The sequence below is a fragment of the Thamnophis elegans genome, chromosome 13 (genome assembly GCF_009769535.1).
Source record: "Thamnophis elegans isolate rThaEle1 chromosome 13, rThaEle1.pri, whole genome shotgun sequence".
NCBI lineage: Eukaryota > Metazoa > Chordata > Lepidosauria > Squamata > Colubridae > Thamnophis > Thamnophis elegans.
In genome coordinates, this window is record NC_045553.1 from 9,776,551 (window position 1) to 9,794,099 (window position 17,549).

At 43.7% G+C, this 17,549-nt stretch overlaps 1 protein-coding gene across 5 annotated transcripts in view; it reads right to left on the minus strand.

The window, feature by feature from the left end:
• TXNRD2 (thioredoxin reductase 2) overlaps positions 1–17,549 on the minus strand; it is a 46,963-nt gene that overhangs the window by 12,674 nt on the left and 16,740 nt on the right. For all 5 annotated transcript variants that reach the window (XM_032228875.1, XM_032228876.1, XM_032228880.1 and 2 more), the window contains exons 8-11: positions 17,142–17,212; positions 10,188–10,207; positions 8,954–9,045; positions 8,413–8,587 (exon numbers count right to left, since the gene is read on the minus strand). In XM_032228875.1, coding sequence (XP_032084766.1) covers positions 8,413–8,587; positions 8,954–9,045; positions 10,188–10,207; positions 17,142–17,212 — 358 coding nt within the window. The remainder of the gene's footprint in view (positions 1–8,412; positions 8,588–8,953; positions 9,046–10,187; positions 10,208–17,141; positions 17,213–17,549) is intronic.

The following is a 17,549-nucleotide window of genomic DNA, read 5'->3' on the forward strand; positions in this document are numbered from 1 at the left end:
TGAACAATGATTATTGTTATTTTACCCTTGTGAATTGTTTTCGCATTAACCCCATTTTCAGGTTTGCAAAATTTCTTGAGTTTGAGCTCTTCCCTGTGTCAACCCTGAAGCAAACATGGCTGAGGCTATTTTGAAGGCTTCAGGGTTGCCACAGTGCAAAAAAGGGAGAGGGACCATAGTTAGATGGGGGTTTGTAGCCAAAACAAAATTGTTTCCTGTGGGAACCAAGGACATTCCATCTGGTGGGTGGAGAAAGGAGGAGCACATTGTTGTTGTTTTTTAAATTGTGCCAATATGATATCTCCAATAAAATTGGTTTTTTTTAAAAGTATTATTATTATTCTTATTGATTTTCTATTAAATACATTTCTTAGTGTTGTCGGAGTATTTAATTTGCTTAACAATACAAATTACAAATTAATCTTCACCCCCTTTTTTCCAACCATTGGCAAAATAAATTCCATGTTTGATAATATTCTACATCAGGGGTGTCAAACTCAATTGCATTGAGAGCCGCATCAGGGTTGTGTTTGATGTCCGGGGGGCGGGGGCGTGGCCAGAGGGGCATGGCTAACTCAGTGTTATTTGTGTCAAGAGCGCTTGTGGTGGCCAGAGTGCTCTGGGCTCCCCAGCTCCATTTTCGGCTGCGACAGCCTCCTGCAACCCTCTGCCAGTGAAAACGGAACTCGGCCGAGCCGCATGGAGCCCTCTTGAGCTCCACTTTTGCTGGCAAAGGCACCACAGGCCAGTCATTCACTGTTTCCAGGGTGGCCCCGCAGGCCAGATCTAAGCACCCCGTAGGGCAGATCCAGCCCATGGGCCTTGAGTTTGACACCCCTGTTCTACATCCTTTTTCTGCTTAATTTTCAAATCTCCATCTATTCCTTTTTTGCACAATTGCGTATCTTCTTAACCATTTCTTCATCTCGTGGCACATCTTCATCTTTCCGGTATTGTACAAATAAAATTGTTCTTCCGAAGGAACTTATCTGCCTCGGAGTTCTTCTTTCTATGGCGGTGTTACATGGAACCCTGACCCCCTGCACATAAGGAGTGACTAGCTTGTGTTGGGAAAAAAAACCAGTAATAAGGGATATAGAACCATATATAGAATAGCAGAGTTGGAAGGGGCCTTGGAGGTCCTCTAGTCCAACCCCCTGCCTAGGCAGGAAACCCTATACCGTTTCAGACAAATGGTGATCCATCATCTTTTTAAAAACTTCCAATGTTGGAGCATCCACAACTTCTGGAGGCTAACTGTCCCACTGGTTAATTGTTCTCACTGTCAGGAAATTTCTCCTCCGTTCTAAGTTGCTTCTCTCCTTGATAAATTTCCATCCATTGATTCTTGTTCTGCCCTCAGGTGCTTTGGAGAACAGTTTGACCCCCTCTTCTTTGGGGAAATCCCTGAAATATTGGAACACTGCTATGTCACCCCTGGTCCTTCTTTTCATTAAACTAGGCATACTCAGTTCCTGCAACCGTTCTTTGTATGTTTTAGCCTCCAGTTCCCTAATCTTCTTTGTTACTCTTCTCTGCATTCTTTCTAGAGTCTCCACATCCTTTTTACATCATGGCGACCAAAACTGAATGCCGTATTCCAAGTGTGGCCTTACCAAGGACTTAAAAAGTGGTATTAACACTTGACGTGATCTTGATTCTATCCCTCTGTTGATGCAGCCTAGAACTGTGTTGGCTTTTGTGGCAGCTGCTGCACACAGCTGGCTCCTATTTAAATGGTTCTCCACCAGGATTCCAAGATCCCTCTCACAATTACACACAGTTACACATCACAGGATGTGTGTTCATCTTGTGTGTGTGTCTATGTGCTCACAGTTTAAAGATCTTGGATGTCAACGCAGGAAACTATTAAGCCGAGGGAGGTCGAGGATTGTATGATGGATAAACAAACAGCGCAGCCGGACAGCACATCTGTTGCAACTACACAGCAAACACATTCACACACCCAGAGCCAAACTCCGAAAGAAAACAAGAGTTGTCCCATCTGAATGGCTGGCCAGAGACCTTTGTGGGTTCATTTCAGACGGAGAACGGATGCTTCCTTTGGAAGCAATGATGGATCCTTTCGGCACTTGGTTATCTGTCTCTCTCCCCCCCCTACTCCCCCCCACACAAAGGATGCTCTTCCTTTCTATGCCCCCTACGCTATCAGTCACCAAAAATAATCACAAAGCTTATCTCAGCTCGGATGTGAAACAACTTCCTACCACTGCTCTGTGTGTATGCGTGAGGAAGATGGCTAACAGGCAGCTCAGAGGATGGGGGCGATTTTTGAGTTTCCCATTCCTGGCCCTTGTTGGAAAAATTAACACATGATGTTGCATCTGATGCTTCTTCATTTTTTTTTAAAAAAAAAGTTTTTGGGGAGGAAAATTTGGTTGGTTTTGAAGGCTCTTTTTGCAAAACAGGTTTGGTATGGAATGTCTCCAGAGAAGCACAACAGCTGAGCCTGTTGAGGATCTTACCAGAAACTTAATAGTAAAGAGAATGTATATTGGATTATTCATGTAATAACCACAGCTAGAATTGTATCGGCACAAAACTGGAAAAGTGCAGAGGGGAATGGGATTAGGAAAATATGAGAATGTGCAGAAATGAATGAATTAACACTGGCAATTAAAGAGAAAGAACAAACTGGTTATGATGTGATACGGGGAAAAATTTATCGATGGTTAGAGGATAAATATAAAAATTAGATATAAAAGTAGATGAGCAAAATATAGAAAATAGTTAATAGAGTTAATAGAGTTAAGCAAACTAAGAAGAGGATGTAAAGTATCAGATTTGTTTTAAGCATAAATATCATTTTGCAACATTTCTACATCATTAAACACCTATTGGATTCCTTTTATCTGTACATATACAGGGCGGGGCATAACCTTTTCCTAGGGGGTCACAGCAAGATCGACAGCAGTTTACAACTTCCGCGACACCTCATTTTAAAGCCCATAAAAAACTGAATTGAATGAGCTATTAAATGTTAAATTTGCTTTAAGAATGGCTGGAAAATTCGATTCGGAAGAACAAAGGATCATTGACAGAATAAAATGCATTGCCTTTCGAGAGGCTCGCGATGCTGGAGCGACGTTTATCAATCGAAAATGGATTGCAAACAAATTGAAACGTCATCCGGATTGGGTTACTGATAATTGGAACAAAACAGCCCAAGAATGTTTCACAAAATTTGGAGAAGGGCGTCCTCTGCAACTGTCCCAAGAAAGCAAAGCCATCATTGCAACTGGCAGTCGCAAACAACGAAAAGGAAACCGAAAAGTGGCCCAAGAAATCCTTCAAATTCGTGGAAAACGAGTTGATCAAAGGACAATCGGCCGATATCGAGAACGAGAAGGTTTGAAGCCATTCCACGTCATTTGCAAACCATTGAAAACTCAAACACACGTTCAAGATCGGCTTTGGTTGTGCGATTGGTTGTCTGAATGGACCGAGGAAGATTTTCTTCATTTGGCGCCATCTGACGAATTCTTCGTTTATGCCATTCGAAAACCGAATTTCCAGAACGATCGAATTTGAGCTAAAGACGTCGACGACATCGCCAAACATGAACGATATCGACAAATCGTTCGCAATCCGACTTGCATCGGGATTTTCGTCATTTTCACAGCCAAGAAACTGCATTGGGTTTTGAAGGATAAAGGGGAATCCTGGGATGGCAGTTATTTCCGTGAGAAAATTTTATTGGAGAATGTCATTCCATTTCTCAGTGATCCAGACAATGTCTTGGTGGTTGGTGAGGCTGTCTTTCTTCATGACAAAGCTCCTTGCATGCGTGCAAATGCGACTCAGCAATTGTTAAAGGACAACAATGTCGAATTTTGGGGCAATGACGTCTGGCCGGGAAATTCGCCAGATCTCAATCCGGCAGAGAACATTGGGGCCATAATTAAGGATGAAGTGGAAGCTCTGATGATTCAGGAGCAAGGTCAAAATCGATATTCGGTTGAAACTTTGAGAATGAATTTGGAAACTGTGTTGAAAAATCTGGAAAATCGAACGGAACTGTTTGAAGATTTGTTGTGTTCTTATCCACCTCGTTTGAATGCTGTTCGAAGGGCTAATGGTGGTCATACTGACTATTAAATCGTGTCAATAAACTCAGTTTTTGATGGGCTTTCGAATGGTGTATGAATTATTTGTGTTGTTATTACAAGTGTTGCTGTGACCCCCTAGGAAAAGGTTATGCCCCGCCCTGTATACCTTTATATATCTATATATGTCAATTTTTACACATTTTTCTCTTTCCATGTATTTTATTTCTATACATCTTATATCCTTCTATGTACATATATTTCTCTCACACTTCTTATTCCGTACTAGTTTATATACAATCTATCTTACATTTCCCCCCTCTTGTTAATTCTGCAGTTTTGTGATTATTTTCTAATTTCTTAATCTCCCCTCCCCCTTTATTGCTTTCTTATTCTTTGCATCTTTCCTCTAGCCATAAATTGTACCATAAATTCCATACTGAGTAGTACTCGGATTCTTCTTTGTCTTTTATTTCCTTTGTGAATCTGTCCATTTTACTGCATTCAAATACTTTGTGTGTGTGTGTGTGTGTGTGTGTGTGTGTGTGTGTAAATTTATTTTGTGTAAACACAAATACTTTTTTTAATCATGTTTTCTTCTGTTGGTGTCTTTTTGTTTTTCCAGTTCTGTGCGTATATTATTCTTGCTGCCGTTATTACATGTAGTATTTGATTTTTTTTCCTCATAGTTCTCTGTAATTATTCCTGATAAAAATAGTTCTGGTTTTAATTCTATTGGTTGTGTAATTATCTCTTTCAGCCAGTTTTTTTTATTTTTATCCAATTTTTTTTTTTTTTTGCTGTTGTACACATCCACCACATATGGTAAAAAGTTCTGTGTGCTTGGTTACATTTCCAGCATGCTGGTGAACTTTCCAGAAACATAATCAGATTATTTAAAGTGTTGCTATTAAGCTAAGAATATAAATAATGAATATGATTGTAAACTGCTCCTAACTGTTATTGCACAAACATTTGAACCCAGATGACACACTGTTTAATGGAAGATGGATTATTTGTACTAAAATAAAATAAATAAATTTGGGGGAGAGGGGGAAGTTTGCAAGCTAAACATTTAAACTCTGGATTCCAGGCTCAGTCCAGATTTGGTCTGCCTGAAAGGAAAAAGCCAGATTCAAAACGATTTGTTCTCAGGTATGGGCTTCTGAAAGTAATACAGGTATCACAGAGTTTTATCTTTACAGTGATGGAATACTATTGAAGGTCTACTGGACTGAGGACGAGTTATCCTGGATAAAATCCATCTATGGATTTATGAGCTGTGGGGGCGCAGCAGTTAGCAGGCTACTTCTGCTGACTGCCGGCTGACTGCAATTTGGCAGATCGAATCTCACCAGGCTCAAGGTTGTCTCGTCCTTCTGAGGTGGGTAAAATGAGGACCCAGATTGTTGGGGGACAAGAGGCTGACTCTGTAAACCACTTAAAGCACTGTGAAACAGTACACAAGTCTAAATATTTCCTTCCTTTCTTCCTTCCTTCCTTCCTTCCTTCCTTCCTTCCTTCCTTCCTTCCTTCCTTCCTTCCTTCCCAGTCGCTTTTAATGCAGTATTGCAGGCTAACTCTGCCCACTGCCAGATGTTTGATCCTAACTGGTTCAAAGTTGACTCAGCCTTCCATCCTTACAAGGTGGGTAAAAAGAGGATCCAGATTGTTGGGAGCAAGAGGCTGACTCTGTAAACTGCTTAGAGAGGGCTGTAAAAGTACTATGAAGCAGTATATAAGTCTAAGAATGCTATTGCTATTGAACAGTTTCCACCCCGAACGCCATCACTCTGCTAAACAAATTCCCTCAACACTATTCACTAAGGCTGCATTACTATTACTATTAGTCTTCTCATCGTTCCTATCACCCATCTCCTCCCACTTATGACCACATGACTGTTTATTGCTTATATCCTTATGATTTATTTTGATATTGTTTCCTGATTGCTTATTTGTACCTAGCATTAAGTGTTGTACCTTATGATTCTTGACGAATGTATTTTGTCTTTTTATGTACATTGAGAGCATATGCACCCAAGACAAATTCCTTGTCTCCACACTTGGCCAATAAAGAATTCTATTCTATTCTATTCTATTCATTATTTTATACTCTACTGTACTCTCTTCTCTTCTTTTATTTTCTCTTCTATTCTATTCATTCCTATTTTATTCTATTCTACTCTATTTACTCTACTCTATTCAGTTCAGTTCTGTTCTGTTTTGCTCTGTTTTGTTCTGTTCTACTCTACTCTATTGCTATCTAAGTGTTTGCTTAGAGTCAATGCCAACTTGATAGAACGTGATCCATCATTCCATGATTCAATCAGCCCGACAACTCCATGTGTGCTCTTCAGATCTGGTCCTAAGCTTCTTGAAAACAAGCCCTTCTCTCCAAACCCCACAAAGCATGAAGCTTATCAGCCTAGAAGCATTCCGTAACTCTACGAAGGGGATTCCAAACCTCCCTGCAATTGACAGAGCCTGTTTCAACTCCCCAGGTTTGTTGTTGAAGTGGCTTAAGGAGGCTCAGCGGGAGTCCTATCTTCCACCACTCTCCGCAAGCTGTCCCTTTTCACTCAAGGTTTGTGACGGACACATCTGGAGGCAGGAAGTGCTTTCCCAGTTTCCCCGGGACACCGCGCAGACACCTGGCAGTCGATGTGCGGGTAGAGAATGAAAACACCCAAGATAAACAAAACCCAAGAGTGAATCCCACATCAATTAGGCAGCTTTAGCCCTTAACTAGCATAATCCTTTAGTCCCTTGGGGTGGAGTGCCTAGACTTCAGCTCTGGATTTCAAGCAAGCAGGGATGGGAAAGCTGGTTTGAGACGGCTGGAATGAAAAACTCCTTGCTAATGAGCACAAATAAAAGAGCGGGAATCTGAAAACATTGGTTGTGTTTGCATTCCTGAGTAAGCTATGGCTCTTCAAGACTGTAGCTTTGCAGGGAGTGAGTTAAGTAAGCCAACACATATCTCCCAAGCTATAAACATCTGGCGCCTGCAGCTGGTGGGGGAAGCTAGGATAGAACCAAGTCAAGCCAATGATTTGGAGGGCAGCTAATAAACCTAGATGGCTTGGTCACAAGCCAGTGTAGGAAGAAATAGCAAGAGCCCTTAGACTTTTATACCGCTTCATAGTCCCTTTACAACTCTCTCGAAGCAGTTTACAGAGTCAGCCTATTGCCCTCGACAATCTGAGTCCTCATTTTATCCACCTCGGAAGGACGGAAGGCTGAGTCCACCTTGAACCGGTCAGGATCGAACTCCTGGCAGAGGGGCAGAGTTAGCCTGCAATGCTGCATTCCAGCCACTGTGCACCATGGATGGATGGATGGATGGATGGATGGATGGATGGATGGAAGGAAAGAAGGAAGGAAGGAAGGAAGGAAGGAAGGAAGGAAGGAAGGAAGGAGAGGAGCCAAGGTGGTGCAGTGGTTAGAGTGTAGTACTGCAGGCTACTTCAGCTGCCTGCTAGCTCCAGTTCGGCAGTTCAAATCCCACCAGGCTCAAGGTTGACTCAGCCTTCCATCCTTCCAAGGTGGGTAAAATGAGGACCCAGATTGTTGGGGCCAAGAGGATGACTCTGTAAAGCTGCTTAGAGAGGGCTGTAAAGCACTGTGAAGTGGTATATAAGTCTAAGTGCTGTTGCTATCTTTCTATTTTCCTTCCTTCCTTCCTTCCTTCCTTCCTTCCTTCCTTCCTTCCTTCCTTCCTTCCTATTGGAATGCAGCATTGCAGGCTAACTCTGCCCACAGTCAGGAGTTCAAATCCCATCAGGCTCAAGGTGGACTCAGCCTTCCATCCTTCTGAGGTGGGTAAAATGAGGGCCCAAATTGTTGGGGGCAAGAGGCTGACTCTGTAAACCCCTTAGAGAGGGCTGTAAAGGATTGTGAAGCAGTATGTAAGTCCAAGTATTATTGCTATTCCTTCCTTCCTTAACAATAACAAAAGCACTTAGACTTATATACTGCTTCACAGTTCTTTACAGCCCTCTCTAAACAGTTCCCCCCCCCCCAAGGTCGCAAAAAGGGGATTATGTGACCCCGGGACCCTGCAACCGTCATAAATATGAGTCAGTTGCCAAGCATCAGAATTTTGATTACGTGACCGTGACAAACGGTCGTAAGTTTGAAAAATGATCCTAAGTTACTTTCCCCCCCCCCATGAGGTCATAACTTCGGTTACTACACAAAGGGTTGTAAAACGAGAACTACCTGGGTGCGGCACCCAAGAGATGATTCATTCAAAGCGCAAATCCAAGCTAGCAAGCTCTGACTTCGCAGCTGCTCACCTGAGCCAAGCCGTTTCTGAAGGTATTACAGGTAGGGATGTGCTTACCTATTGCCCACATCACCGTATCAAACTCGTCCGATTTTTCTTTGCCGGAGTCCGCAAATTTCCACGTCACCCTCAGCCGGCCATTGTCCAGCTTCTTGACTTTAGTGGGGCTGCATTTCTTTAGAAACCGGGTGCCGGAAGCTTCCATGTGGCTAGTCACCAGATTAGCCATTTGCTAAGAAGAGACAATGGGGACACAAGTTTTAATCTGCGGAAAGCCTTCACGGCAAGGTGTGTGGGTGGGTGTCTGTGGCTTATATATCCTCCTCCACCTCTTTTAACGACCCCATAATCCCTTGCGGGGTGGAGTCTGGACAACTGAATGGAGTTTAGTATTTACTGGCCAGATGCCCTTCTTGTCACCACCGTGGAGTTTTGTTCAGCAGAACTATTCTCATGGTGCCCAGAGAGAGAACTATCTCTCTCTACCTAGGATCCCAGCCAGAGGTGGGATTTGGAGGTTCTCCAAACTAGACATAACGTTAGCTACGGGTTTTCCCCGAACCCAGGCCAACTCACAGCAGCCCACCCCTGAAGCTACCTGGTCAAATCCTCGAAGCGGGATGGTTCTGATGATCACGGTAGTGTCCAATCCGAGGCCGGTGAGAAAGCCGGCACACTCGAGGGAAACATCTAGCAAGCGTCGGGATCAAGGAGAAATAATTCCGCTTGACTTTATTACTATTATTATTTTTAAAAAACGGGAATACGAAAAATAGCAAGATTTACAAAGAAAATCTGCAAATGTTCGATTTGCATCTGGGTAGACCGAAATCACGACTCATCTGAGGACACAGATAAGCCTCCAAGTGGCCTCAAGGACTCTCTAAAAAGGATGCAAATGACCAGCTGTCTGCAAGGAATATAAATCCTCCAAGTGGCCTCAAGGACTCTCTAAAAAGGATGCAAATGACCAGCTGTCTGCAAGGAATATAAATCCTCCAAGTGGTCTCAAGGACTCTCTAAAAAGGATGCAAATGACCAGCTGTCTGCAAGGAATATAAATCCTCCAAGTGGCCTCAATGACTCTCTAAAAGGATGCAAATGACCAGCTGCCTGCAAGGAGTATCAATCCTTCCATTCCCCCACCACCCAGCCAGAGCTGAAGAAGCTTCTTGGATGAGAAGCGAAATGTCTTCAAAAGAAAAAAACAAGGAAATCTGGTTCCCTCCTGAAAAAAAGCACCTTTGGGACAACCATGACCTGGAGGACTGAGAATCTCTGCAGACTTTTAGCTATGCAATTTGGGGTGAAGACCCTTGGAATGGTGCGGGAATAAGGAATGGATTTCCAGAGAAAAAAATTGCAGACTACAGGAACCATTTGCACCACTCAGGTGACCCTGAGGACACAGACAAACCTCCAAGTGGCCTCAATGACTCTCTAAAAGGATGCAAATGACCAGCTGCCTGCAAAGAATATAAATCCTTCCATTCCCCACTATTCTGTCAGAACTGAAGAAGCTTCTTGGATGAGAAGTGAAACCTCTTCAAAAGAAAAAAAACAAGAAAACCCAGTTGCCTGCACAATAGCAATAGCAGTTAGACTTATATACCGCTTCATAGGGCTTTCAGCCCTCTCTAAGCGGTTTACAGAGTCAGCATATCGCCCCCACAGTCTGGGTCCTCATTTCACCCACCTCGGAAGGATGGAAGGCTGAGTCAACCTTGAGCCGGTGAGATATGAACCGCTGAACTGCAGATAACAGTCAGCTGAAGTGGCCTGCAGTACTGCACCCTACCACTGCACCACCTGCAGCTTAGTTTAAAAGATACAGCTGGCACCAACAACCAACCTATGGAAGGAAGAGAGAGAGAGAGAGAAAAAGAAATTGAAAATCAAATTAAGTTGGCGCCTGCGGTCAGAATTGGAACGATGGACTTCTTTCTTTTTCAAACAGTTTTTATTAAATTTCAGAAAGGGATCGGAGGCAACGGTCCAGGTAATCCTACTTGAGAGACCGCCTGCTGCCAATTACCTCCCACAGACCCATTAGATCTCACAGGGTTGGCCTCCTCCGGGTGCCATCTACCAGCCAATGCCACCTGGCTTTACCCGGGGGAGGGCCTTCTCTGTGGCAGCTCTGGCCCTCTGGAATGAACTCCCCACAGGGATTCGGACCCTCACCTCTCTCCAGGCCTTCCGAAAAGCCGTCAAAACCTGGCTTTGCCGGCAGGCCTGGGGGTGATGAGTTCCCTCCCCTCTCAACATGTATGGTTGTGCGACTGTTGTCTACTTTTATTATTTGTATTTTGTTTTTTTATGTTCCCCTTTTTCCCCCTTGAATTGTTCGCTGCCCTGAGTCCTCCCGGAGAAGGGCGGCATACAAATAATAAAATTCTAATTCTAATTTATGACCATAATTGAGCCCAAAATTTCCAATGCTAAGTAAGATAGTTGTTAAGTGAGGTCTACTATGAGGCACAGCAAAAAATCACTTAGTCACAAAGTCAGACTTAGAACAATGAATCAGTGGAACTCCTTGCCTCCAGAGGTTGTGGCTGCTCCATCACTGGAAGTTTTCAAAAATAGACTGGATAGCCATTTGACCGGATGGTATAAGGTCTCCTGCCTTGAGCAGGGGGTTGGACTAGAAGACCTCTGAGGCCCCATCCAGCCCTATGATTCTACATTCTTCCTCAGTTTGCCTGCCTTGGAAACCAAGATTATCTTAGCCCTTCAGTATCACCTCAAGCTATTTTCCAAAACACCCGAAGGCCAGACAAGGAATAAGGGATGGAAACTGACCAAGGAGAGATTCAACCTGGAAACAAGGAGGAATTTTCTGATTGTGAGAACAATCAACCCATGGAACAGAAACTGCCTTTGGAAGTTGTGGGAGCTTCATCATTGGAGGCTTTCAAGAAGAAACCGGACTGCCATCTGTCAGAAATGGTGTAGGGTCTCCTACTTGGGGGGGGGGGGGGTTGGACTAGATGACTTACAAAGTCCCTTCCAACTCTATTAATCTGAATCTAACTCAGTCGATCAAAGGCCTGGAGATTAAAACATATGACGAACGGTTGCAGGAACTGGGCATGGGAAGGACCGGGGAGACAGGAGAGCAGCCTTCCAATATTTGAGGGGCTGCCACAGAGAGTGGGGGGGGGGGGTCAAGCTATTCTCCAAAGCACCCGAAGGCCAGACAAGGAACAATGGATGGAAACTGAAGCAGGAGAGATTCAACCTGGAAATAAGGAGGCGTTTTTTGACAGTGAGAACAATTAACCCATGGAACGGAAGTTGCCTTCAGAAGTTATGGGAGCTTCATCACTGGCCTGCCATCTGTCAGAAACAGTTTAGGGTCTCCTATTTGGGCGGGGGGGGGGGGGTTGGACTAGATGACCTCCAAGGTCCCTTCCAACTCTGTTATTCTGTTATTATTCTGTTATTCAGAAGTTGTGGGAGCATCATCACTGGAAGCTTTCAAGAAGATACTGGGCTGCCATTTGTCAGAAACGGTTTAGGGTCTTCTGCTTGATCGGGGGGCTGGACTAGAAGACCTCCAAGGTCCCTTCCAACTCTGTTCATCTGTAAACCTCAAAGGCTGTTCTCTTGAAGACACTTCTGGTATCTCTCTCTTGCTTTGAGCAGTGGGTTGGACTAGAAGACCTCTTGAGGCTCCATCCAAGCAGCACAAAAAAGTCCTCTCTGAAAGCTATTTTCTCTCTCTCTTTCAATTCATAAACATTTTGAATACAGTGTATTGTCAGGGCATATCATTTACAAAAAACAACAACAAAGAAAGAACAAAAAGAAATATTAATACATATACCAATAACGATTATAATAGAATAATTTTTACTAGACTTGTCTTTATATCAGCTTGCTTGTAATTCTATTAATTATATGAGCTTGTTTGCAATTATAAACCATCTTTATATTTAATTCATACATAGCAGTAATCTTTCTTCATGTAATTTCTACCTCTTATCTCTAACCACTCGTAAAATCTATTCCATGTTAAGCACTATTCTGTGTCTCCTTTGTCCTTTATTTTTAATGTCCATCTCTGCACACCAATATTGGGCAAATACAATATTGCTGTTGTCAATACACGCAAAACTAAACATGTAGTCCAGGGGTGGGTTTCAACCGGTCCATGGCGGTCCGCGCGGACCGGTTGGTCGGTGAACCCGGAAGTAAGTAACTTCCGGGAACGCCGAAGGGCCCACCTGCCCGCCCGCGCTCCTCACTGGTCTTTGAAGGCTTCTGCGCTTCCACGCAGGCACATGGCACATACAGCGCCTGCGCAATTCTCCGCAAGCAGCTGGAGCATCACGCAGGCGCTAAGACGCATGTGTGAACTGCGCCCGTGCACGAGGACGCCGCCGGTCCCGTTCCAACAGTACCGGTTGGAACGGGATGAGCGACCCACCACTGATGTAGTCCCTATAACATAGATTTCTGGGATTATACCCAACAAAAGTTATTTCTGGTCTGAAACCTATTCTGGCGATCCAGAATTTCAGCAGTCAAATGGTTAAAAGGAGAAGGGAAAGAAAATCACATGGGATGCTAGAAGGACCCATTAAGAGCACACCCTAAAGGCAGATAAAAGGACCATCGAGGTCTGAAGCCTTGGGGCAAGCTGGAGCCTGTCGAAATAAATAATTAAAATAAAACTCCTCTCTTTTTCCTAAAGAGCGAAAGAAAACAAGAGAAATGCAGGAGAAAGAATTCCTTTTGCAAACAAAACATTTTTTTTTTAAAAAAAACCCTCCACGCAGCTCCCTTGGCAGCAGAAAACGGAGGCGAGGGGAAGCATCTTCGGATACAGTCCCATCTCCACCCCCCCACTCTCTCATGATGGACTACGGATGATTTGCAAGCAGGATTCCACACCCCTCAAACCCCCTTCCCAGAGATCTAACCCCACCCCACCCCCCACCCCTTTGCCAAAAGAAAAAAAAATGGAAGGAATGTGCCAAGACCGTGTGCCCAAAGTGACAGCTCCTCCAGAAGACAAATTTAAACGCGGGTGGCCAACTCGGCCGAGACAATGCCGATGTCATCGCTAATCCTTACAGGTACTAATAATGTAATTCCATTTCAGGGGAGGAGGAGGAGGAGGCGAGCATGATGTGCTCTCTCAAGGGAGGCTATGGGCTGTCATCCCTAGGGGGGTGGGTGGGGGAGGAATGTGCCTGCAGGTTATTTATCTGAAGCCATCCACGCGAAATGTTCAGCAGGCGTCCGATCAGCACAGAGCTAGTAAGGGACCTTGGAGGTCTTCTAGTCCAATCTCCTGGGGCACCAGGATGAGATTATACCTGGAGTCTGCAAGGGGAGCCTATCCTAGGAGGTTCACATGGAACCAGAATCAGACTAGAGCTGGAATCAGAGTAGAGTAGAGTAGAATGGAATAGAATAGAATAGAATAGAACAGAATAGAATAGCAATAGAGTAGAGTAGAGTAGAATAGAATAGAATGGAATAGAATAGCAATAGAGAGGAGAATAGAATAGAATAGCAATAGAGTAGAGTAGAATAGAACAGAATAGAAAAGCAGTAGAGGAGAGGAGAGGAGAGGAGAGTAGAATAGCAATAGAGTAGAGTAGAATAGAATGGAATGGAATAGAATAACAAGAGAGATGATAATAGAATAGCATAGCAGTAGAGTAGAGTAGAATAGAACAGAACGGAATAGAATAGCAATAGAGTTGAGTAGAATAGAATAAAATAGAATGGAATAGAATAGCAATAGAGAGGAGAATAGAATTGAATAGCAATAGAGTATAATAGAATAGAATAGAATAGCAATAGACTAGAGTAGAATACAATAGAATGGAATAGAATAGCAATAGAGAGGAGAATAGAATAGAATAGCAAGAGTAGAATAAAATAGAATAGAATAGAAAAGCAGTAGAGGAGAGGAGAGTAGAATAGAATAGCAATATAATAGAGTAGAGTAGAGTAGAATAGCAATAGAGTAGAATAGCAATAGAGTAGAATAGCAAGAGTAGAATAGAATAGCAATAGAATAGCAATAGAGGAGAGGAGAGTTGAATAAGGAAATAATAGAATAAAATAGAATAGAATAGAATGTAGAATAACAAGAGTTGGAAGAGGCTAAAACATATAAAGAACGATTGCTGGAACTGGGTATGTTTAGCCTAATGAATAGAAGGACTAGGCATGATAGCAGCCTTCCAATATTTGAGGGGCTGCCCCAAAGAAGAGGGAGTCAAGCTATTTTCCAACACACCTGATGGTAGAACAAGAAGCAACAGATGGAAACTAATCAAGGAGAGAAGCAACCTAGAACTAAGGAGAAATTTCCTGACAGTTAGAACAAATAATCAGTGGAAGAACTTGCCTCCAGAAGTTGTGAATGCTCCAACACCGGAAGTCTTTAAGAAGATGTTGGATAACCCTTTGTCTGAAGTGTAGGGTTTCCTGCCTGAGCAAGGGAGTTGGACTAGAAGACCTCCAAGGTCCCTTCCGCCTCTGTTATTCTGCTATGTCTATCATTCTCAGGCTCTATTTGACTATGATTGCAAATGCTGAGCCACAGCCGAAGGACACCTTCATATGACAAAACCTGGAGTAAGTCTCTCTCTTCTAGACAGCCCATTGATCAACATCAGCCAGGCCATTTGCAAGGCAATAATCCATACAGATTAAAAACAAAACGCCAAAGGAGGACTGAAAAAGGGGCGGGGGGAAGACCCCCTAAATGCAGACTCCCAGCGTCTCTCTCCCCCCCACTCACCCCCCCCCCCCCAATCGGTGGTTGACAAAGCACAGCGCTGCTACTGTACCCCTTCGGGCTTATTTTGACTAAGCTGAAGAATGCAAAGTATAAATAACAGGGAACTTCTACTATGACACTGTTACAACATGCAACAGAAGAGAAGGGGGCTGGAGCCCATTTTCAGAGAAATCTCTCAACGGCGTAAAACTATTTGTTCAGCTTTTTTGCAAACACACATAACAGGATGCCCAGCCTGATTTCTCTGGGATACACTAGGCCAGGGCCTCCAAGCTATTTTCAATTCAGAACAGAGCTGGAAGGGACCTTGGAGGTCTTCTAGTCCAGCCCCCTGCTCCAGCAGGAAAACCCATACCATTTCAGACAAGGGGCTGTCCAATCTCTTCTTAAAAGCCTCCAGTGATGGAGCATCCACACCTTCTGGAGGCCAGCTGTTCCACTGGTTCATTGTCCTCACTGTTAGGAAATCTCTCCTCAATTGCAGGTTGCTTCTCTCCTTGATTAGTTTCCATCCATTGTTTCTTGTCTTGTTTTCTGGAGAATAATTTGAGTCCTCTTCTTTGGTGCAGCCCCTCAAATACTAGATTACCTCAAATACTCTCATATGACCCCTAATTCTTCTGTTCTCTAGACTGGCCATGTCCAAATCCTGCAACGGTTCTTCATATGTTTTAGTTTCTAGGCCTTTAATCATCCTAGTTGCTCTTCTCTGCATTTTTTCCACAGCATCTTTTTTTTTTTGAGACCATAAACTGGATGAAGCATTCCAGGTATGGTCTTACTAAGGCAGGAGAGGGAGAAGGGGAGGGAGAGGAATGGGGAAAGGAATGAGCAAATAAAGTAAATGAGAAGGGAAGGAAATAGATGGGGAAGGGAGGGAAAGAGAAGGAAAGGGAAGGAAAGGAAGGAAATGAGAAGGGAAGGAAGTAAATGAGAAGTAAATGAGAAGGGAAGGGAAGTAAATAGATGGGGAAGGGAAGGGAAGGAAGGAAATGAGAAGGGAAGGGAAGTAGATGGGGAAGGGAAGGGAAGAAAGGAAGTATATGAGAAGGGAAGGGAAATAAATCAATGGGGAAAAGAAGGAAAGGAAGTAAATTCGAAGGGAAGGGAAGTAAAAAGATGGGGAAGGGAAGGAAATGAGAAGAGAAGGGAAGTAAAGAGATGGGAAAAGGAAGGAAGGAAAGAAAGTAAATGAGAAAGGAAGGGAAGTAAATAGATGGGAAAGGGAAGGAAAGGAAGGGAAGTAAATAGATGGAGAAGGGAGGGAAAGGAAGGAAATGAGAAAGGAAGGGAAGTAAATAGATGGGGAAGGGAAGGAAAGGAAAGAAATGAGAAGGGAAGGAAAGTAGATGGGGAAGGGAAGGGAAGAAAGTAAATGAGAAAGGAAGGGAAGTAAATAGATGGGAAAGGGAAGGAAAGGAAGGGAAGTAAATAGATGGGAAAGGGAAGGAAAGGAAGGGAAGTAAATAGATGGGGAAGGGAAGGAAATGAGAAGAGAAGGGAAGTAAAGAGATGGGAAAAGGAAGAAAAGAAAGTAAATGAGAAAGGAAGGGAAGTAAATAAATGGGTAAGGGGAGGAAAGGAAGTAAATTAGAAGGGAAGTAAATTAGTGGGGAAGGGAAGGAAGTAAATAGGAAGGGAAGGGAAGAAAGGAAGTAAATGAGAAGGGAGGGAAGCCCCATTCCTGCTTCATGCATTTAACCCAGCCAGGCTAGATGGATACTAAGGGTATTTTCCTCCATAATAGCAAAGATATCACCACATTGGAAGGAAGACTATTCACTAACACAAACTGTTGCTGCCCTCTCGTGGTCCACGCAAGTGCAACAAGCCTCACACACTCAAGAGTGCCTAGTGATACGACATCACAGGCTTTGGAGAAAGACGTGCCGCAAAGGATAATTCTAGTTAGCAGCCAAATATTAGATGAGGCAGCTCGAAGCAGCCTGCATAACAATGGCAATCACGTAAAATCCCCCCCCTGCCCAGACAGGGCTAGATAGAAAAGACGTACGTTTTTCCAGGGGATCTTTTAAGCCAGAAAATGTCGTCGCTTGTAATTCCCAACTCTTGAGCTCCTGCGACCTGAAAATAGGAAGAAACAGAATTATGGGGCTGGAAGGGACCTTGGAGGTCTTCTAGTCCAACCCTCTGTTCAAAGCGGATCTTGTTATCATCCCGGTCAAATGGTTGTCTGGTCTATTTTTGAAAACCTGCAGCAATTTGAAAGCATGTAAAAAAAATGGCCACATGACTATGGGGACGTCTTCGGACAGCGCTGGCTCTTTGGCTTTGAAACGGAGATGAGCACCGCCCCCTAGAGTCAGGAACGACTAGTGCAGGGGTCGGCAAACTTAAACACTCAAAGAGCCACTTGGACCCATTTCCCACAGAAAAGAAAACACCGGGAGCCACAAAGGTC